This window comes from Leptopilina boulardi, unplaced genomic scaffold (genome assembly GCF_019393585.1).
Source record: "Leptopilina boulardi isolate dan_hultmark-lab unplaced genomic scaffold, ZJU_Lbou_2.1 LbouV2_162, whole genome shotgun sequence".
NCBI classification, from domain to species: domain Eukaryota; kingdom Metazoa; phylum Arthropoda; class Insecta; order Hymenoptera; family Figitidae; genus Leptopilina; species Leptopilina boulardi.
The window spans coordinates 2330319-2354842 of record NW_026137710.1 but is presented as its reverse complement, the minus strand read 5'-3'; the positions used below and the strand labels follow the sequence as shown (position 1 = coordinate 2354842).

The window sequence follows — 24524 nt, the reverse complement described above, 5'->3', positions numbered from 1 at the left end:
TAACTTTCAAAAACAATAAAAATATATTTAAAAAAAAGACGGAACTGAAAAAAAAGTCAAAAAAATTTTTCGTTTTCTGAAAAAAGGGTCAAATTTTGAATTTTTTTTCACTAATCGCAAGAGCACAAAAAAAATTTATAAAACATATATGTCAATTTTTTTTTGTTTACTTACATAATATTTACAATTTTTAGTTAATTAATTATCTATTAAAGTTAATAAAAAATGCTAAAAAGCTGACGTAAGTCCGCATCCAACGAGCCCTATGTGGACTATATTGGTTTAGAGGATTTTTTATAAACAATTGACATGTTAGCCAATTGTTTATTAACAATCCACTAACCCAAAGAACTTCATATAGGGCTCGTTGAATGCGGAATTTTGTCAACTTTCATTTAGTAACGTCAGAATTACGATACCTTTATTCGTTTATAAAATATATAATTTTTAATTAACATTAATCCCTTATGAAAATTCCTTATAAGAAAATAATGTTAAGGGGGAACACCAGTTGTAACTTTCGAAAAATCGATTTTTTTTGTGCATTTTCTTAAAGTATACATATTTAGAAATGTGGCTGTAAATTTCAAAGTTGATCCGGTGAAAAATAAATGAGATATACAGAACACTGCAGCGGCGCGTCCCGTGGCTTCATACAAGGTGGCCAGCCATACCTGACCCTAACGACAGATGGCCTTTTCCTATGATTTAGAAACGGCAACCACTGCGGAAGAGTTATTATATGGTCCAGGAATCGATGACTCTTTGTAACTTGGAAACAAAATTTCTTCTGAACAAAAAAAAGTAAGTTGAAACTTTGAATGCGTTTTTCTCAAAATGACATTTTCCAAGTCGGTGACCACGATTACTCGAATACCATTAAACCGATTTATTTAAAATTTAGTGTGCTTCATTTACACATATAAGTCTAGTTCGTGATCGAAGGATTTTTTTTATGCAAAACTTTTTTTTATATAGCTGAAAATCGACCGTATTTTTTTAACGAAAATCATACTTTTGACTTTGACAGGTCGCCATTTTGTCAAATTTTTTTTTTTTAAATCCTTCGATCACGAACTAGATAATCTTATAATAAATGTAAATCAATTTCATTTTTGTATTTCAGACGAAGTATACTTGCAGAATGCTGGTCACCGCAATTCGCCTTTTTTCTTAAGGCGCCACTTCAATGGCTCATATCTCCAAAAGTTTTTGTTAAAAAAATTTTTTTTTCTTTTAAATTACAGCTTTTTACATGTACATTTAACTAATAAATAGTATTCTTTAAAAAGATTCATTGTTCTTTTGGAAAATATTCTTGTAAAAAGCATTATTTTTTGAGTTACAACTGGTGTTCCCCCCTTAAAGCTGAAATGTTTTCAGTATAATGTTTTTTGTATAATATTTTTGCGATTATAGGTAATTTTTTATAAGAAATTTATTATAAAATTTTTTTTCTCAAATAATTATAAAAATTTAATTACAGAAATTATTTAATTTTGTATTTTACTGATAACTATACAAAATTAATTAATTTCTGTAATTAAATTTTTATAATTTTAATTTTATAATATTTTAATTTTTGCACGTGAAAAATTTTATTTTATATAATTACATTTTCATAATTATAAAATTGTAATGATTTCATCAGAGAGTCTCTAATAATTATATTTTTATAATTATTAAAGAAAAAAAATTTTATAATAAATTTCTTATAATAAATTACCTATAATCGCGAAAATATTATACAAAAAACATTATACTGAAAATATTTCAGCTTTAACATTATTTTCTTATAAGGAATTTTCATAAGGGATTAATTAATATCTCAAAAATAACAAAAAAGGATATCTCAATATTTTTTGTGGTGAAAATACTCATTTTTAGCTTTAAAAAAAATAAATAAATAAAATAAAAAGGACCGAACTTAAAAAAAAATTCGAAAAATGTTTAATTTTCAAAAAAGGGTCAAAATTTGAATTTTTTGAAATTTTTTTACAACATTCGTAAGAGCAGGAAAAATCCTTTCAAAAACATACCTACAGAACAAATTTTTGTTCTTATTTCTGTTTAAAAGTTACAAGTCTTCAAAAATTCACTGTTTAAATTTTTCAAAAAAATTCAACCCTCTCTCTCTCCGACAGTTTTTGAAAAAACCTAACAATACTTCGTGGTTAAATTACTTACCCCTAGGGCTAAATTATGTGCAAGTTACAGCTCGATTTGATCAACTTTTTTTTTACTTAGTTCGCTACAGGAATTTTACCCCATATATATATACACGGAAAGAAATCTTGTTATAATATTTAATAAATCTGAATAGAAATTTTGATATTTTTGTTTTTCAATTGCGAAACATTCTGGTTTGATAGTAAAAGTTGGTATAGTTTTACGAATTCCTTTAACTGGAAACATTTTACGAAAACTGATATTATTATTTCTTAATTCAAATCTACAATTTTCGAATATTGAAAAAACTATAGGAAAAAACAGTATAGGAAGTAAACAGTCTAGCAGTTTGTTATTTACTAAATTTATACGAAAAATCAGAACCAACATTTCGTAATTTGCTAAAACTATACGAAAAAGTAGGAGTGGTGTTATAAAATAAAGCACGTTTCAATATTTGCTAAAACTATACGAAAAAGCAGGAGCCGGGAAAAAAAGAAGAACGTCGGAACCACTAATGGCTCTTTTCTAAGATTTTCTCTCCTTTTCTATTCGAGGGTAGTGGGAGTCTTTCTTAATACATACACATAACTGGTACGCTTTGATTGGCTTAAAATCATTCCTAACACATCCTAACTACAATACGCATGCATAAACGCAGAATAACGCAACACATATAGATACATAATTCACGCTGAAATGAGAAATTCTGAACTTTTTATATACTAAATAGACAGATTTTTCTGCACTCTGGAGAAACTTAATATTACATTGTTAAATATTTAAAAATAAAAATAATTATTTATTAAGAAATAATAAAATATTTTATTACCTTTCAAAGAACAATTTTTATCATAAAATCATTTAATTTAATTATAGAAGCAAACTTATAACAAATATTCTATAATTATATTTAGATAAAGAAATATAGAATAATTTAAAACAATTATTTATCAAAACTTTTTCAGAAATAAAAATTATATAAAAATTATGAGCAAACAAATGAAATATTTTATTATTAAATATTAATTAAAATTACTTTTAATTCATACTGCAGTATTAAAAATTATTTTAAAATCAGGATGTCCAGCAAGGCTTAAAAAAAAAAATTCCCTGACTTTTCTCTGACATTTTTTTTTCGTGACTACTCGTTAGTGATCGGTCAAACCCGATCGGACTCACTCGCTTAACTTCGTCAAACTTCGGTGATTTTTGATATTTTTCTATCATTTTTTGTAAGAAAAAGTTTCTATTAGTATTATATGTAAATATGAGGATTTAACACCAATCCACTTTCTTATCAACTATATCAAAATGTAAAATGATTATACCTCTTAACGGAATTCTGAATACAGAAAATGAAATATTTTATTCCAATACTTATTACAGGGCGTATTAGAATTTAACATTTGGAGTTTTCATAATATAATTATGAATTTCGCAAAAACTATTCTAATTTTTGTTTCTAAATATATTAAACTTTATTATTTTTATTTTAGGCATTCTTAAAAAATAGTAATGAAATCTATAAACACCTCAAAATCTGCAAAATCTTCCGCAATTGTAACTTAATATACTAAATATAAGTGTCAAAATATTAAATATTCTAACAAGATTTCTTTCCGTGTACCTATATAAATATTTATCAAAGTACACATATATGTATATAAATATGTATATAAAAGCATATATACATGTATATAATGTAACCTGACGCGTAAGGGGGTATTTTCTTGAAAAAGGACATGTTTTTGTAAATTCGCTTTTTCTCAAAACGACGTTTTTTGACTTTTTTTACAACAATTTAAGTTGAAAAAACAAGGTCAATAATAAAAAGTCCGACATTTTGTTTTTTTTTCATCGAAATTGTTGATTATATTTCCGACGATAGCGACGAGCTTACTTTTTAAGAAAATATCAAAAAATTTTATTTTTCGATAACCTGAATTGGAGATATTGTATCCGACAATCACAAGTAGGGGTATTTTCAGGCGGCCATGACAGCAAGATAATCCTTAATAAATAAGAAATAAATTTTTTTTAATAGTTTAAAACCCCTTCTTTTAGGTATAAAAAGTTTGAAGTAAATAAAATATATTTTGTAATAAATAAAAAATGTTTAAGAAAAGTCACTGAGATGTGGTACTAACCCCATAAGCTGAAGAAAAAGTTGTTTTAAAGTATTGCGATAACCATTAGAGATGTGTTAGATATTAGATATTGAAATTAATCTTATAGATTAAAGTTTAATTTATATTCAAATATATTATTTTAAATAGATACATATAGTTCCCAGAAAATGTAAATTATAATACGTATTCTTAAGCAACTTGTAAAAAGCGAATAAAATTGGTTTCTTATAACTTCAAGTAGGTATTTAAAGAGCATTAGACTAGCAAACTGTCAGATATATTACGAGAAGTTATTCACTAAATATTTAGCAAGTATTAAGAAAAGCTTCCTGTTAAGAAGCCAGCAAACATATATATTTAAGGTCTTAGGTCTAATATACAAAAAGTTATCATGAAGCATTTAAAACCTTAATAACAATCGCCTGAAGGCCGTATTACCGCACCAGGGAATTTCTGCTTTTCGACTGAGTGTGCATAATAATATTTTTAAATTAAGGGGAGAAATAGGTGTAGGACGGAATTTTTGCAGTGTTTTTAATGAATTTTTTTAACACATAAAGAATTTATATAATTTATTGCTATTATGAGGTTACTTTATACACATATTTAAGAGTATATATTCTGATAATTTCCAAACACTTTCCCCAAAAATTAATAATAATATCTGCTGCCGCACCGTTCCCGGTCATTTTTCCGAAATAAATTTTCTGAAAGAAAAATTTTTGAATCTAAATTTACGAAATAATTTTTCCGAAAATTAATAATTACAAAAATCCAAGTTATTTTATTATAAAACAATAGTATAAGCTAAAGTCTGCAGGTACTTCAAAACTTTGTTTTCCCTCTCGTACTTTTCATATTAGAGATACTTATATTATATTATTATAATATTAAGATACTTACACTACCGTTGGAAATTGTCGGTACGGCTGACGTGCGAGGTGTGGAAATTCGGTGCGGACAATCTTTAAGTTCTTAGCTTTAATTTGCTTTTTTGAAACTCAAAAAATGTTTTGTAGACCCTGAAATATGTTAAAAAATGTTCAAGCATGTTTTTCTACAAGCCAGCAGCGAGGTGGCAAAAAGTGATGATCGACGGCCGAGTTGTAGAAAAACATGCTCGGACCTTTTTTAACATATTTCAGGAACCACAAAACATTTTTTAAGTTTCAAAAATGCAAATTAAAGCTGAGATCTTGAAGATTATGTTGTCAAATTGTCAAATTTTTCCATACATTATTCTAGATTATGCCGCAAGTCAAAAACATTAGTACGAAAATTGCATAATTTTTACTTGAAATCTTTTCGGTGTTGTAAATAAAAAAAAAGAAAAAAATATTCTTGATATACATTCAGAAGCAGAATTTTATCAGATTTCCAACCATCTAAGTTAGAAATCTCTAACTTTTTTCTAACTTAAAATATCTTGCTTTAAAGTCCGCACCGAATTTCGACTCCTCGCACATCAGCCGTACCGACAATTTCCGACGGTAGTGTATATCTTTCACATTCCCAATATGCTTTTTGATTTGTAGGAATTGGAATTTTAGTCTTTACTCATCTATTGTCATATCAATTTATATAATTATCTGTCTACTTTTATTTACACTCTTGCATTCAATTACAATTTTTTATAGAATTTTGCCAACATTTAATAATGATTACAGAACAGCAAGAACAACTTCGAGAGCTGGAGGAATTTAATGCAATTTTAAATGAAAAATCGAATATTAAAACTACAACGAACATTAAAGAAAGTACTTTAGATGATGCAACCTTGTCTCAAATTCTTGATTGCATCGATCAATATTGCCCAACAAATAATAATCCAGAGTCGATAACCAGTAATAGAGTATCAAGTTTGACAGCGGGTGGGACAGATGAAACAATTGGAAATTTACAGATTTATAGTACTGAATTTTTGAAGAATAATAACAATTTTCTTTATGGTGATTTTAATAATAATTTAAATAATGTAATTAAAATTCAAATTGATCAACCAAACTTAAGTTTCGTTAATATGATCAATGATTATGTTCCTGCTGATAGGACAAATTGTATCGATAATCTTTTACTAAGGTCTACACAATCAATATTTAAGAATTTTGTAATTATTGGAAATCAAGTTCAATTTCTGAAAAGTGATTTTGTCTTCTGCTATTATCGCAGTAAAAGTAAAGAACACAACCTGCATGATGCCTTCTATGACGTCAATAAAAGCAAGAATGGTGACCCAAATAAACGATGCTTGAGTAAGGGCAATGTCCAGTGTAAAGAATTTCAAAAATCTTTTTACAAAAATTTTAATATATTTTTTAAACAATTACCTCGTACATTCCGCATCACAGATCAACAATTACATTTGTTTGATTGTAATGGTAATGGATTAGCAGTTTATGCAATACCAATAGATACAGATCAAGTGACAAATTTAGAACATAAACTACCAGTCACAAGTGAGTCTATTGTACAATTATTACAGAATCAGTATTTAATAGAAACAAAAATCAATTCTTGTGACGTTGTGAGTAGTGGACCATTTTGCGATTTAGAAGATGGCAATCTACCAAAGGAAATGCTTATTTTTATTATCACCATGACGACAAGTCAAATTTTTCTCTCCCTACCTAATAATGAAAACATACTCGATGAACATGAATTAAAAATTCAATTAGATAGACAACAGTGCATAATTATTGAAACGGGAACGGAATACCAAGTACGTTTATCTGGTCAGGATTTTAACAGTTGTACTTACTTTATAGCGTTTTCACGCCATCTGATTAATCAGGAATATATATTTATACATAAGGAAATCCATCTATTATACAATTTACATCCCCATGTTGTACCAATTTTGTTGATGCAACAATATCAGAGTAATTATATTTTACCATTACTTTGTCCACTTCAATTTAAATTTAACCAATTGTTGTATTTAATTAATATTTTTCATTTAGTTTATCACAATAAAATTACTGAAACGTTTTGTAAGCTAACAACAGCACTACAAATAGCGCCTCTATTTCGCGATTATGCTGCTAGTCAAAAAATAGTTATGTTACATAACATCAATTCGAATTTTGGTAAAAACGCAAGGAAAACTTTGAGTTCAGTAGTATTTTATAAATAAAACTTTATTTAGTCAAACAAAATTTATTTGTTTATTGGCTAATGATGTTTTCGAAATAAACAAGGGATCATATTGTCAGGAAATACTTCACCGTAAAGGAAACATTTCGAGTTTCAATTATAATTTAAATTAAAGATTGTTAACTACTTACTTAATGGCATCGCAATTCCATATCCTTTGCTGTCAAGTAATCCACCAACTTGTGTCAAACCACAATATTTTTGAACAGTGTACTCAATAGTAGTGGACTCCATAAGAAATGCATATCCACGTTTCCCCGTTCGTACTCTTTCTACGCCGTCATGATTAGTAGATGTGAAGACAGATGGTTTTGCATCACTCATTGCAGTCCACATACGTTGATACGTTGAATGATTTGAATGCTAAAATTTATAAAAAATAATAAGAAATCAAATATTTGTCTTCCTTATTTAAAAATTATTTTTGATAATTTTTAATAAATCTTAAAAACATTAATTATTACAAGCATTCACATGATGATTAAACTTCTAATCGATCAAAAAAATTCTATCTACTTCTAAGTATTTATTTATTGAGACCCAACGGTCTATTTACACACAAAAATAAAGCATACAAATAAAAAAGATACAATAATAAAAATTAAAATAGTCTGTCTACATCGAAACGGACTTTTTTATAATTGCAGTCCTGGAGGCAGAAAGAACTTTCTTCCAAAACGACTCATGTCAATCTCTAGACCGATGGTCTGGATAATCGGGTATCGTCGAATTGGGGCCAATTCGACAAAAAGTGATGAAGATCATAACTGTCAGCATTACAAAAAAACTGTTATCTAGAGACCTCAGATTAAAGAACATTTTGTCTATTTTAATATAATTATCGTGCATACTAGAGAGACGTGCTTGAGCAAAAATTTTTCTTATATTAAGCTCCATTGTGCAGAACAAGTAACCCTAAGTTTCAGGTCTAAATTCAATAAAAGGTCATATTTCGAGACTCCTTAAATTCTTTCTGGAACTCAAGTCACGAGTCATCAAGAATTTCGCGTAATCCTTCAAAATAAGGTCTGTATTAGCCACAATCAGTTCCGGGTCATTAAGTCTGAGGCGATCGAGTAACCTCGGATTGACTGAGGGAGAAAAAGCAACCGTTTAAAAAATTCAAGCTAAGTTTTTTCGAGTAGATCTAGATGTTGATGTCCTTAAATTTGGACCACGTATAAAAATATACTAATTACACTGTGCTAGAAAAAAGTACTTTTTTAGAAGGTCAAATTTTTTAAACAATCGACATTTTGTTTTTTTGGCCCATTATCAAAATATAACATTTTTCTTAATTAAAAAGAATAAAATTGACTTGGAACTCGTTGGAGGTTTTTGGGGTCGCTGATAAAGAAGTGGCAAATCCAATATGGCGCTCATGGAGCGTACTCTTCTCTAGTACAATGTATGCTTTTATAAATATGTACCTATATAAATATATATCAAAGTACATATATATACGGAGAGAAATCTGCTGCGATTTGCGCATGAGCAAGTCCTTAGGAATATAGCATGGACACTATCAAACAAAAAACTATAACAGTCCATCTGAATATCAGGCGAGACTCATGCAATTATAGCTTGCTCACTTAGGATTTTTGCTCGAAAGCGTCTGTTGCTATATTCCTAAGGACATGCTAATGAGTAAATCGCACCAGATTTCTCTCCGTGTATGTATATATAAATATGTATATAGAAGCATATATTGTTCCCAGCGAGAAACGAAATTTTTTCCCGACGTCTATGTGACGTCTAAGACGTTGAGAACAGGTCTAGGTCTAAATTTGAACTAGATTAATTAGAAATAGATTGGATATCCTGACGATATGCAAACCGCCTGATATCCTCAAGACGTCCCAAGGATATCCTGAAATATATGGTGCTGTGAGGGACTAAGACAATCATTAATTCATGGGTATTTTAAGGTTTTTGAATTTACTGAATCCAAACCTACAGACAAAATCAAAAAAATTTAAAATGGCGGCTTTATAATACAGACAATACTGATAGTGTCATATTGTCTCTGCACTGAGGATTTACCGACGTATGTGCGATATAGCGCCTATATTCTTTCCTTCAACACAATACGCCAAAAGAATAATCTATTTGCCTTATAATTAAGACCTTATGTAGATCTTGGTCTAGACGTTAAATAGACGTCGATAAGACCTTTTATTTCTTGCTAGGTTACATCCCGGTAACAAAAAAAATTCTTTAAAGAATGGATCTTGAACAAATTTAATTATCTCTCTTAAATAAAGGTCATTGTATATACTATTAACGATGTTAATAGTGAATGATAGATGTAATATAATCTCGCATCAATTTATTTCAACGTATTCGAGAAAAAAAATTCCTAAAATTTACTCATTTTTTGACTTTCTAAAGTCGGCGCCTCCCTTACAATTAGATCTCTTTTCGGCCTTAAAATAAGTCTTTCTTTTACAGTCTATTCATATTATGTAATTATTACTTTCATTGAAACGTCCACTACACTTAAAGTTAATTGAACTGCTTATTTTAATACAAAATCTTCAATATATTAAACATAGGTACCAGGGTGCCTCGTCCGCCTATAGAAGGTGTTAAAAACCGTAATGCAAATTCTAAAAAGCCAGGGATTAATGTCTGTCTTATATCTTGACTATATGTTGATTATAGGCAGGACTAAAGAACAATGTCAATTAAATACCTCACGAACTATAAAATTATTAGAATCTTTGGGTTTTATTTTAAACAGAGAAAAAAAAATTCTTAGGTTATATTTATAACACTAAAGAATTTATAGTTCAATTACCTCACGAAAAACAGGAAAAAATCTTAAATCTTGTAAATTATTTTCAATATGAAAACAATTGTAAAATCAGGGATTTTGCACAATTTATGGGATATTTAGTTTCTTCCTGTTCTAGAGTAAAGTACGGTTGGGTGTGTATTAAATCTCTAGAGAAAGAAAAATATCTAGCATTAATGAAAAATAATAAAGATTATGATCAAAAGATGCAAATATCCAACGAAATATAGGCAGATCTAAATCGCGTATTTTAACGAAGAAAAATCCTATCAGAAATTTAAATTATAAATTTAAAATCTGTTTAAACGACTCTTTAACGGGATGGGGTGCTTGTTGCGACGATCAAAAAACACATGGATGGTGGGATCTAAAAGATAAAAAAAATCAATAAATTTACTAGAATTAAAAGGAATATTGAAAACACTAAGATGTTTTGTTTACCAACATTCATGTCAAATTCTTTTAAGAGTCGACAATAAGACAGCCATGTCATACATAAATCGTATGGAAAGGGTAAAATATCCAAAATTAAATTATGTAGCAAAACAAATATGGAAATTTTTGTGAAAAAAGAGATTTGTTGATATTTGTTACAATTTATACATGGGATCCTCAAGATGTTTTGGAATTTCTGCAGAGTCTTCATTCAAGTCAAGAATTATCATTGCAAAATTTAACACTAAAACTTATAATGTCGATAGCCCTAGTTACTTCTCAAAGAATACAGACTTTAAGTAAAATAATGGTAAAAAATATAATTACTTCTCCAGACAATATTCAAATTTTAATTCCAGGCAGATTAAAGACATCAAAATTAATAAAAGACAGCCTTGTCTGATTTTTTCCTTACTTTCGAGAAGATCCAAAGATTTGTGTAGCTTTGACATTAAAAGAATATATCAATAAAACTAAAGACTTGCGAAATTCCGTGGAGGACCTTGTCATCTAATATAAACGACCTCATAAAGCAGCCTCAACACAGACCATAGCATAGTTGATAAAAATCACCTTGGATAAAAGTGGCATAGATACGTCTGTATTTAAAGGGCAAGATCTTTATTGCAAAATTCAAGTAAAGCTTAAAAATATTAAAATTATTATTTCATCTTGTAATCTGGTATAAATAAACAAAATTCTTTGTTTTGCAAAATAAAAAATATATTCAAAAATACAAACCGCAATAATGTCTTTAAACACCTACAATTTGATCTAGAAGAACGAGACGACTAATATAATTACAATTGAACATCACTTATGGTAAGTTCGTTTAATCGATTACTTTTTAAGTAGATTAAAAATAAATTAACTACATCTACAAAATTTTGAACTAATTTTAGCCAACTTGATATCATTTATTTTCTTACACGATACAAAAAAAATTGCAATATCAGTAACTAATGTTGCGTATATAAGAATAAGAAATGATAGAAAATTCGGATAATCAAATGTTTACATCTGCGGTGTTCTAGGAAAAATACTATCTTATTATTTTTGTTGACAGTACGGATTTAAAATTACAATATTGATTATCCAACTTTTATTCTCAAAAATTATAATAATGTTTTATTGTTGTTATTATTATTTTTTACATTTAATAAGTATAAAAAAATTGTACTAGTAATTTCAACTGATCTGCACATCGTAATGAAGCAAATTTTCATTATAATGCATAAAAAAACAATAAATTCATAAAAAATTATGCTGGAGGATCGGTTACGATTTTATATCTTTGAAAATTTGTTTATTTAGGGTACAGAGATTCAAAACATTTAAGAATTTTTTTCGGCATCGGGGACCAACTTTTTCATTGTTAAAGACAGGTGTGCGGTAGGCGACTCCAGGCATATTGCAGGTCGAAGAGGAACACCAATTGCTAGCTAGCTCTTTTATGATAAATTCGTTTTAAAGTCTTTTGAAACACTGGAAATCTACGACGTACGCCAAGGTATCAATAGCAGATGAATGACTCTTCACTAGATTCAAATTCAAGTTTCACATCCACAGTAGCTTGTTTAAGACATCCCTTTTGCTTGGAGTAATCTGTGACAGCTAATGGTGCATAATCATTAAATTCATTCCTGGACAGTAAAGGATCAGCATCTTTACCATAGTATCATGACTGAAAATTACAATACATCTTATAGAGAATTGAAAATTGATTTTGATAACTCGTAGACCAAGCTGCTTTAGGAAACGTATGTTGTGAGGTGTTAAAGTATAGATACATATATAGAATTATGATTTAAGATACATAGATTTGGAATAAACATATCGACGCCTCCCGTTCATATAATGCTTATTGAAACTGCAATGCAATATAAGTCTTATTCAAATTTTCGTGCAATATTAGTCTGATATATAAGATACACAGAATTAAGATATTCAGATATAAGACAGACAGATTTGAGATACACAGATTTAAGATATACAGGTATAAGATACACAGATTTCAGATACAAAAATATCATCCTATTATATAAAATCTGACCGCTCCCCCTTCGGGGTAGCGGACACAATCTCGTCCGCGTTTCGCGCGGGGGGGCTTGCAGGTTTGAACACGCCTTGGGGCGCGCAAAGAGCACTTCGTCGCGCTACGCGCTCCAAATGTTATGCTGACTCTACATTTAATATTATATTATAATATTTTAATATAAAAATTATATATAATAATTATATTATTATTATATAGGATTAATTTTCTTAAAGTTCTTCTACTTTAAGGACAACATTCTCATCATTGCACTCGCGTTTCACGCTCGAATGTATGATGCGGAATTAGAAGTGTTTTTGAGTATTTGGATTTTTCAAATATATGAAATATTTGATCGAACGAATACATTTAAGGGCTTAGTATCACATCTCCATTATTTTTTTCAAACAGTTTTTTTAATTAAACAATTTATTTTATTTACTTCAAACTTGTTATACATAAAAGTAAGGGTTATATACTATTCCCAGTTGGAAAATCTTGTACAAGATCATGTACATCTTCTTGTTCAAGTTCAAGTACATTAGCGTGATCTTGTACAAGAGCAGAAGACGAACCTGTAAAAAGAATTGGAACAAAGTACATGAACATGTACAGGTACATGAAAGTGTACTTGTTTGCGACTTTGTGTGTGCAAAATTGCAAATCGATTCGTTTTGATTTTCAAAAGTTATTGTGTCAACAACATTTTGTGTCTATATACATACATACGTACATACATACACTTTCGCCGGACCATGATTTTTCGACTCAGGGCACCTCAAAACGTAAAGATTTCATGGAAATAGAAAAAGTCAATTTTCGACCAATTATAATACCTTCTTATGTCATGAGAATGTAAAAAAACATAAATGGCACATATAAGTTTTGTCAAAAATAAAACATGTCACACTTCAAAATATCATTTTTGATGTATATTACACATGTCACACTTCAAGAATATAACATTTAATTTATGTCACACATGCCAAAATTCAAGAATATGACATGTGACATATGTCATACATGTTACCATATTCAAGGATATGACATTTGACGTATGTATGATACACATGTCAAACTTTAATATCATATTTAACTTATGTCACACTTCAAGAATATGACATTTGACATATGATACACATGTCAAACTTTTATAATATCATATTTGACGTATGTCACACTTCAAGAATATGACATTTGACGTATGTTACAAATGTCAGACTTCAAGAATAAATAAAAATAAATAAATTAAAGTCAAAGTCAAACTTTTGAGATGATTGACTTGATCAACGCAAAGATGTATTTAATCATGGTCAACTATATGTTGCATTTTTACGAATTCGGTCTGGAGAATCTCTCAAATTTTTCTTGAATGCCAACGAATATAAAATATTGTTAAAAATTATGTATATATACAAAATTATACATTTAAAATTAATAAATAAATTTTATAATTTGTTCAAAATCTTATGTTATTAAATGACAAAAAATTAATACGCGCGCACAAGCGCGCTGCCGGTCTTGTATATATAAAAGTATACAATGTACTGGCAGTGAGTACGCCCCGTGGGCGCGTAACTTTTACATTGCATCCTGTTTTTCGATATGTTAGCGAAGTTTCTAAGCAAAATAATAGTTTCCATAGCATTTCTACATATATCTAGTACAAGAATATGCAGTTTTTAGAAAAATCGATTTTTTGAACAAAGATGTGGTAGTAACCCCTTAAAATAAAATACTCTTTTCTGTTCAACATGGTATCCTTCTTCAAATTTCAAACTGCTGATACAGTCACTTTTCAAAACAAATCTTTTTTTTCAATTTCCTGCTTTAAAAAATTTATTTGGGTGATTCTCTCAAAAGAGACTGATTACGCTAACACGGTAATCTGTTCAAAATATAATAAAATTGATTGAAATTATAAAAAATTCTGTTAGCTATAAGTCAAGATTTAACAAATTTCCAACGGACAACTAAAGAAAAATTCAAAATGGCTAAATAACTGAAATATTCAATAAAATCGGATGTTAGGGAGGGGAGTTACAAAGGGAAGGTTTAACACTACTTTTCATTCAATAATTCAGTTATTTGACCTTTTTTTGAAATTTTCATTAGTGATCTGATTGAAAATTGTTAAATCTTATTATTATTATATTATAAAATATTTCATTAAATATAAATCAGCCAACGAATGTAATAAAAATCGTCCTTTATATAGGTGAATTAGCGTTGCTTAATGAAAATGATAATTTCGATAATGATTATCATTCAACTTATTTTCCTATGCTCTCTTAATTTTTGGATAATTAAATCAAGTTTTCTAATGTCTAAAAATCTCCTTGTCTCTCAAATTAAAAATTAACATTCAAATCAATATTCAGCTCACAAACTATTATTTAACCCGTAAAACAATATTCAATGCGCTTTCTATTTAGTTAATTTTCAAAAAGCCAGCTTCCACTAATATCAAACAATTAATATTTTTTTCCTTCATCAAAATATATTCAATACCTACCAATTTTATCCAATATCATATTTTATCCTCAAAATCCAAATATCTTTAACGCTAATGTTATCCAATACCAAAATTTTTTCCAAAAGCCAGCTTCCACTATTATCAAACAATCAATAGTTTTTTCCCAATATCAAAATATATTCAATACCAATCTTATCCAATATCATATTTTATCCTTAAAATCCAAATATCTTTATTAACAATGTTATCTACTACCAAAACAAATTCAAAACAATATTCAGCTCACAAATTATTATTTAACCCAGAAAACAATTTCAACCAGTAAACAATATTCAGCCCGCTTCCTTTCTATTTAATTAATTTTTCAAAATCCGGCATCCACTATTATCAAACAATCAATATTTTTTTCCAATATCAAAATAAATATTCAATACCAATGTTATTCACCATCATATTTTATCCTCAAAACGCTATTATCCTAGGATATTAATGCCAATGATATCCAATACAAAAAAAACTAAAAAGAAGGAAGTATTTTTTTACATATGTATAACCTGGGACTACTACAAGTTTTCTTTAGTAGCCGTTCCACTCCAGTGATAAGAAGTATTATACCACTACTCTACCGACCCGGCCCTATGTTTTGACCTCGCGTGAAACCCATTGCGGTAGGCCTGAGTGGCGTTATCCGCATCCCCACTATCTTTTTTGGCGACAAAGAAAAGAAGCGAAGGAGGGTCAGATAGGAAAGTAACATATCTTATTGGTTAATAATAATAATTATTATATATTTTTTTTATTACAAAATTTATTTTATTTACTTCAAACTTTTTATACCTAAAAAGGGGGTTTTAAACTATTAAAAAAACATTTTATTCCTTATTTATTATAAATTATCTTGCTGTCATGGCCACCTGAAAATACCCCTACTACTGATTAGCAGACACGATATCTCCAATTCAGGTCATCGAAAAATTAAATTTTTTATATTTTTTTGAAAAGTAAGCTCGTCGCTATCGTCGGGTCTACAAATCAACTATTTTCGATAAAAAAAAATGGCGAACTTTTTTTATTTTTGACCTTGTTTTTTCATCTTAAATTGTTTTAAAAAATGGTTAAATATTAATAAAAAATTATGACTCTAGTTCCGACGATAGCGGTATATGTGCAGAATAAGCCATAAAAATTTGAGCCCCCTTACACGACAGGATACATTCTATACATGTATATATATTTTTATATACATATTTATATACATATAGGTGTAATTTGATATATATTTCTATTTATATAGGTATATATTTATAAAAGTCGGAGCATTAGAATATCTTTTTATTAATAATTGCTTATTTTCGCGGACAATAAAACTGTGATTTTTTAATATTTCTGGTACTGCTGGTGCGTCGTTGAATCTTTTTTTGAGAAACCCCATTTTACAAGTTTTTTATGAGATAAAATTGCTTCGGACGGTTTGCATAGAAGACCGATTGCTTGTCTCGAGACCCGATAATAATATGTTAAGTAATCGGTTAATTGAGTTGTAATTTTTATTTTATTTCGAAACGCTGATATTGTCACAAATGTAGTTGTATCCTTTTAGTTTTATCCAAAAAAGTGCATTTTTGTGAAAATGGGTGATAATAATGAACTGTTGAAACTGTTACGTGAAGTGCAAGGTGAAGTGCAGTCTTCTAATAAAAAATTGGATAAAATGGACAAGGATATAATCGATCTCAAAGTGACTAACGAAAAGTTATCGAACGAAATCAAAGATTATAAAGTGAAATACCAGCAAATTCAAAAAACTAATAAAATTCTGGAACAAAAAGTTGACATTTGTGAACAGAAACTGAATTTTATACTATACAATGAAAGAGCCAAGAATCTCCTATTGTTCAAAAAACCGGATAATGAAGACATAAACAAAGACATATAGTCTTCTGTGACTAATATATTCACGAAAGCGAATGTTAATATTCCAGAGAGCTGTATCGTCAATGTAATTAGACTCGGTAAACATGTAGGTTCAAGGTCTATCTTGGTTTCATTTACAAACTACAAATGGAAATCAATGATCTTCGCAATGGCGAAGAGAGAGATGAAAATTGGCCTCGGAAATGATCTGACCAAAGAAGAGAGGGAAAAAAGAAAATCTGATTATGAGATTTTAAAAAAATACAAAGATGATTTACACCATCAAGGGAAGGAATGCATTATAAAGGGAATGAAATTAACTGTCGATGACACCACGATGGATGTGGATGAGATTAAGGATATTCTTAAAAACCAAGATCCTGAAGAAGAGAATCCTGAGAGTGACACCGAAAATGACGATTCTTCATTATCTAGAGCTTGCAGTACTAGTCGCAAACGAGGAAGGCCTCCCGGCTCCAAGAATCTCATTCAAAAGAGGCAGAGGAGAGGGCAGAAATCAACAGAAAAATCCTCGACGATCACACCTTTTCTCCGGACGGATGTTTCTCAGGTGAATCCAGATAACAAAAACAAATAGCTAGATTCAAGTCAAATATATCCTCAGATCTTTTTTTGGATCATCAAGGGATGGAATAACATCGAATATGTAATATTTAAATTAAAAGATATCGATATCCTGTGTGTTGCCGAAACCTGGCTTACATCCCCCCCATGCAGTCATCATTTTTCTGGACGTGAAGTCATTTTCAGCCCTGCTACGAGGAGTTTCATCAGAGGCAGAGCAAGTGGAGGTCTTCTTATTATCTTAAAAAAAAGTGAATATCTTTGTAATGTTTTGCACGTATCTGGGGACATGATTTTTGTAAGAATGTCAAACAGTAAATTAAATTTTATATTAGGTGTCATTTATAATACCCCTAACTCTGATATTAAGTTATTCTGTGATAAAATAAGTGACACCTTTGATGGGATTAACGCTAAATTTTATAGTTTACCAGTAATTATAGGGGGATATTTTAATTCTAGAATAGGAGAACTCAATCAATTAGATGATGATATTTTACCAAATAATGTAAATATTTTAAGTAGTCGACTAAGTTTAGATAAAGTTGCCAATAAAAGAGGGGAAATGTTAGTTGATTGTATGGAAAATAATGATTGTATTGTTTTGAATGGCAGCACGAAGGCAGACACTCCTGGCAACTGTACATTTATTAGTAAAATCGGTAAATCATTGATTGACTTAGTTTGGACTTCCTTGCAGGGTTTATTAATTATAGAAAATTTAGAAATTTGTGATATTGTAACGAAGTCCGACCATTTTCCAGTAATAGTAACCATTAACAAACTAATAAAAAGTAAAAATAAAATAATAAGAAAAATTAAATAGAAAGATAATTTTGAAAACGAATATAAGGAGAGTATGCTCTCATCGCCCTGTATTTCTACCAATATGTCAATTAATGATTTATCCGAGAAAAAAATTAAAACTATATCTATAAATGCAAATAAAATTTGCATGTCAACAGTTGTGAGTAATATGTCTGGAAGGTCAAAGCCGTGGTTTGATGATGTTTGCGTAAATTCGAAAAAAACTCTAAAGGATTTCTTAAAAAAATGCAAAGAACAAAATTTTGAATCAAGGATATTGACGGAATACTGTATGAAAAAAAAGAACATAAACATTTATTGATGGATAAAAGGAACGCTTATAAGCTCCAAACTCTTAATCAATTAGCCCAAACTAGAGACTCTGCGACTTTTTGGTAAACAATTAATAAATATAGATATAAACCAATTTTGGAAGAGAATATTGAATTAAAAAAATGGCATAGCCACGAACTTTACTCGCATGATATTCCTAAACCTATAAAAGTTGAGGATTTTTCTAATGGAATTATTAACCCACTCTTGGATAACCCTATAACAATTGTAGAAATTATTTCATCATTCAAAAAATGTAAAAATAATAAAGCCGCGTGTCCCGATGGGATTACTTCTGAGTTTATAAAAAATTTACCATTTATTTGGATTGAGTATGCGTTCTTTTTAATAAAATTAAGGAACTAGAGATTGTACCTGATTCTTGGTCGGATATTCACTTAAAAATGTTGTTCAAAAAAGGAGACAGGCAGGATCCGGGCAGTTACCGCCCGATAGCATTGATAAATAGTTTAACAAAAATTTTCACACAAATAATAAATCAAAGATTAATCACTTGGACAGATCAAGAACAATTAATACCAGAATTTCAAACCGGTTTTCGAAAAAATAGAAACTGTCTTGACAATATTTTTACCCTAAATTCCATTATACAATTAAAAATCAATGCTAAGCGGGGGAAACTGTTTGTCCTGTTTGTCGACTTTCGAGGGGCTTTTCCGTCAATTAATCATTAGCTTCTTTGGAAAAAATTATACTGTTTGGGCATGAGTGATAAGGTAATAAAGATTCTTATGGATTTATATAAAAAAGCAAACGACTCTGTCAGGAACAGTGATGGTGTTTCTAAATCAACTAAAGTTACAAGGGGGGTGTTACAGGGAGAAGTTTGTAGCCCTATCCTTTTTTCACTTTTTATCGCTGACTTGGAAGAGTTTTTAAAAAACGAGAGTATTCATGGAGTGTCTGTGAGTCACCTCATAGAAATTCTTATTGTTGCTTATGCCGATGATATAGCCGTTATGTCTGAATCTCCGGCAGGGATGAATAAAATACTGAAAGCATTACGTAAATATTGTGAAATTAATGAACTTGAAATAAATGTTAGTAAAACTAAAATCATCATTTTCCGAAAAAGTGGAGGGCAGAAAAAGTCGGGATACGAATATTTTATGTATGGACAGGAGAAAATTGAAACAGTCAAGAAGTATACATATTTGGGAGTCCCATTCTCAGAATCCTCTATTTTTTCCGATGCTTCTCAGGATTTCATAAGTAAAGCTAATTTAGCCGTTGTTTCATCAATATCAATAATAAATAGAATAAATGAAAATCAGTGGGCAACAAACGAGAGAATATGTAACAGTCTCATTATTAGCGTCTTATCTTATGGTATTCAAATCTGGGGTTTGAGATATCTCGATGAAATCGAAAAAGTGCAGTCTAATTTTTATAAAAAATTACTAAGAGTCCCTTTGAATACACCAGCTTATGTTATTCGTTTAGATACGGGAACGAATAAAGTTGAAGTTAGAGTATTTAAATTGATATTGAACATGTTAGAAAGAATTTTGAGTATGAGTGATAATAGATATCCTAAAATATGTTTTAATAGATTACGGGATACTGGATTCCTTCCTGATTTGAACGTGAGATATAATTGGGGCAAACAAATTTGTAGATTTTTTGAGTCGATAGGTGAATCAGATAGCTGGAGAACAATTTCACTTGAATATTTAAATAAAAATAAAACACGGCTAATTAAAGCATATGAATTTTATGTACATGAGGAAGACCGAAAAAGATTGAATAATTCGCAATCCCTGCAGATTCTTCCTAATCTCACGATGATGGATAGAACACAAAATTATTTATTAATTAGAAATAATTTAGAATATACTAGACTGTTTGCTAAAATTCGTTTAGAAAATTTTTACAATAATAGTCTTATATTTAAAAATAATTTATTAAAATTAAAATCAACAGACACTTGCTGGGATTGCGATGTGCAATCTACGGAAAGCTTTTACCACGTATTTGTCGAGTGTTCTATGTACAATGATATACGTTAACAATTTATATCTTCCAACAACGATATAGAAATTGTTAGAAATACATGGATAGACTTTTTTAATGATCCAAATTACGACCGAATAAAGAGAATTTATTTATATGTTAAATTGGTAATTGAAACAAGAAATTTCAGATTGTAATTTTACGCTGTATTAACCGTAACTTCTTTGTATGAACAATTGGTTCTTGAACAAATAAACATATATATATATATATTTATAAAAGCATACATTGTACTTGCGAAGAGTACTCTCCATGAGCGTGTGACTTTTACATTGTACCCCATTGTTCGATATATTACCGAAGTTTCCAACCAAAGTCATAGTTTCCATAACATTTCTACATATATCTACTACAAGGATATGCAGTTTTTGGAAAATCGATTTTCTTGAAAAAAGATATGGTATTAACCCCTTAATGATATTTGCTGACGAGAGAGAAAGAATAAAAAATGGAAAGTAACGCCTATCTTATTGGTTTAAAAAATGTCGTCCTGTTTTTTCATTGGTTTATTATCTTTCCTAACTTTAAACATGCATTTTATTCTTTTAATAAAGTTAAATTATTTGTTTTTCTTGTTCTTGATTTAATATAATCAATTAATTTATTTATTATATTTTTAATTAAATAAAAAAAATATAAGTATTAATTTCTTAATGCAATATATTTAATCATAAAAAGACTGAATTGTATAAGGGGACAGGCACGATTTTCATTGTCCCTTCTCGCAGCCGAAAATTCTTTGCATTCGCAAAATGCATTAAACGTTTAAGCGTATTTTCTGTAAAGAAACTTAGGATTTTCAATTGTAAATGATTATTTTGTGTAAATATTTTTTTGGCTGTGTAGTCCGTATTATAAAGAAAATTTGTTTCTTTTTTCTAATTTTTTGTTGACAATTTTTTTAAAAATATTATTTATATTACAAAGTGAATTTACTTATTTATTTATCTTTTTTGATAATTAATTTCTTGTGTTTGAAGAAATTTTTTTTCTGGATTAAAATTGTTTTTTTAAAGCAAGTAACAGATTTTTTGTAATTTGTATGAAATTATCTACATATGTCTATGATTTCATGAATTATATGAGATTTAAGAATTAAAAAATCATGGCGAACAGAGAAAGATATGTCACTTTAAGTAAAGAAGATTTTTTAATTATAGAGAATGAGAAAGGACGGTTAACTGATAACCACATATATGAATTTGAAAAATTGTTGAAAAGAGTTTCTAATTCGACATTTAATATGCAAAGTACTTTGTTTTTATATGTGCTTGATAATATTATGGCGATTCATATAGGTGAAAAGCATATTAAAATAAGGGAAGAGTGCCGGTTATAGGCACCTTCCGGTTGTGGGCACCCCTACGTAATTTTTGACAGCAAATAGATATTACTGATCTGAATATGGTCAAACTTGTATATTGACAGCACACTCTTTTTGTATTAATACCGAAGCGACACATTTATTTTCTTAGAAACAGTAAGCAAAATGAAAATATCTTTTAAAAATCGGACAAGTGCGAGTTACACTCGCATTAAAACCGAGGGTTCCGTACCACTAATCCTAAAATTTGAGGGGTTTAAAGTGTGAAGGCCGATGGAAAAATTCCAATTTTGCTTAATTTTTCCTCTAATGTGAGCATGGAAATACATATCCTAAGTTTTTAAAAATTTTTTAATTTTTTTATCATTTAACATTTTCAATATTATGATTTTTTTTAGATTTTACCAAATAATAAAAATATCAACAAATAAAAAATGTCAAAAGATAAAAAAAATAGCAAATGGTGAAAAAAGAAAATGTCAAATTATAAAGAATGGCAAAACACTACAAAAAAATATAGCAAGCACAATTGGAGTTCTCGCTATATTTTTTTTGTAATCTACACCAGGGGGGGTGTACATAGTCATTTTAAGGGATTTTTCGTAAAAATTCATGGTTTTTCCTTGACAACGCTATGATAATTAATTCCTATGAGATTCGCTATATTTTTCCTGTAATCTACACGCCAAAATACATATGTATACCAAATTTCAGCCCTCTAGATAAATTCGTGTGGCCGCTAGGGGGAGGGTACATGCCTTGCTTCACTAGTCTCATTAATAGGGTTCCCCCTTCGGGTACGGAACCCTAAAAATGAAGTAAAAAGAGATTTTCTACTTTTTTTCCAAGTGTGTTAAATAGGTGTAAATTATTTAAAAAAAGGTGAACGCAATTTTTTTTGTTCACTGTTTACCTTATATTTTGTGATTTAATTTTGAATTTGACTAAAAAATCAAAACTACATAAATTGTTGGTCTTTTAAAAAAGGTGCATGTTACGGTTGTGGAGACCCTTGTCTTTTTCAATTAATGCGTATATTTAATTAATCTTTTAACACTAAAGAAAAATTGATAGTAGGTATAAACTAATGAAACTTGTATTTAGCAGAAAAAAACTCTTTTTTTTCACATTGATGATATCTGGAATGGTAATTGCAAAAGTTATTTCATTAAAATCTACACAATATTTATTTATTTACTCTTGCTTACAACACACGTATATGTGATTACAAGGAAGTTACGCCAAAAACAATCATTTACACAAAGTCATAACTTTTCGATCATACGAGCAGACAAAATTTTAATAAAAACATTTACAAATTTTTTAATTAAAATTGGCTTCGTTGTTGACAAAATATTTAACCATTTATCCGTATCAGACAAATTATTACATTCACCGTCAAGAATAGGAACAAATAAGTGCGTACAGGCTGGACACAAAATTAAAATATGGCACATAGATTCCTCCTCCAAGTAACAAGAGGCGCAAGTTGCATCCAGGTGGAAGACAAATTTCTTTCGGTCAAAAATAATTCTTGTCACATGACGATTGAGAAGTCTCATTTGTGCATAGATCTTCTTATAAAAAATAGGCAAACGCAACTTTAAGTAAAATTGAGTACCTTCTCGCAAAGCAAGAGATGGAAAAAGTTCAAGGCTTTTCGATGATTTCAGACTTTCAAAATCACGTTTTTTCAAATAACCGAAAAAATTTTCGAGAATGAAATCACCGTTTACACAGGTGGAAGTAGGGCCTATTCTTTGCCAAAGTTCCGAAAAACCGCAGGGTTCAAAAAATTTGTTTTTTATCTGAGTCATCCAATTAAACTTATTTTTTGGGTTCTTTTTTGACAATTTTATCAATCTCATTAGACACTTTCTTGGGTCCCGAGAGTTTTCCATTGAAAGAATTTTATTTAACCAAGAAAGAGTGTTTTTGAAAACCAAACCAGCAAGATGCGAAGCACCTGTCTCTATTCTTACCGCGTAATTTAGTGTACAATTGGGGAGATTCAAAAGCTTCTTAAAAAAGGAGAGTTGAACGCCCTCTATTAATTCCAAAAAATTCAAACCCTAAATTTGACACCCATAAACTAGAATACTAAGAGCCAGGCTTCTAAACAGTTCCGTACAAGTTTCCCAGGACTCCGTTTTAACCGAACAAATTGTTCTTAATACTGAACCTACTGCGGTATTTGCGGCACTTATAGCTTTTCCTGCCGCCGGTTTGAAAGAACAAGAATTGTGAAAAATAATTCCGAGATAAGTATACTCCTTGACCACCTCGATGCTACTCTCGCCAAATTTAAATTGTTTAAATCTTTTTGCCCT

General features: G+C 29.4%; 1 protein-coding gene across 3 annotated transcripts in view; it reads right to left on the bottom strand.

Annotated features, from left to right (window-relative positions):
* The window catches only part of LOC127277003 (glutamate receptor ionotropic, kainate 2-like), a 590803-nt gene that overhangs the window by 97509 nt on the left and 468770 nt on the right, over positions 1-24524 (bottom strand). For all 3 annotated transcript variants that reach the window (XM_051297788.1, XM_051297790.1, XM_051297789.1), the window contains one exon: positions 7586-7817. In XM_051297788.1, the coding sequence (XP_051153745.1) occupies positions 7586-7817 (232 nt within the window). The remainder of the gene's footprint in view (positions 1-7585; positions 7818-24524) is intronic.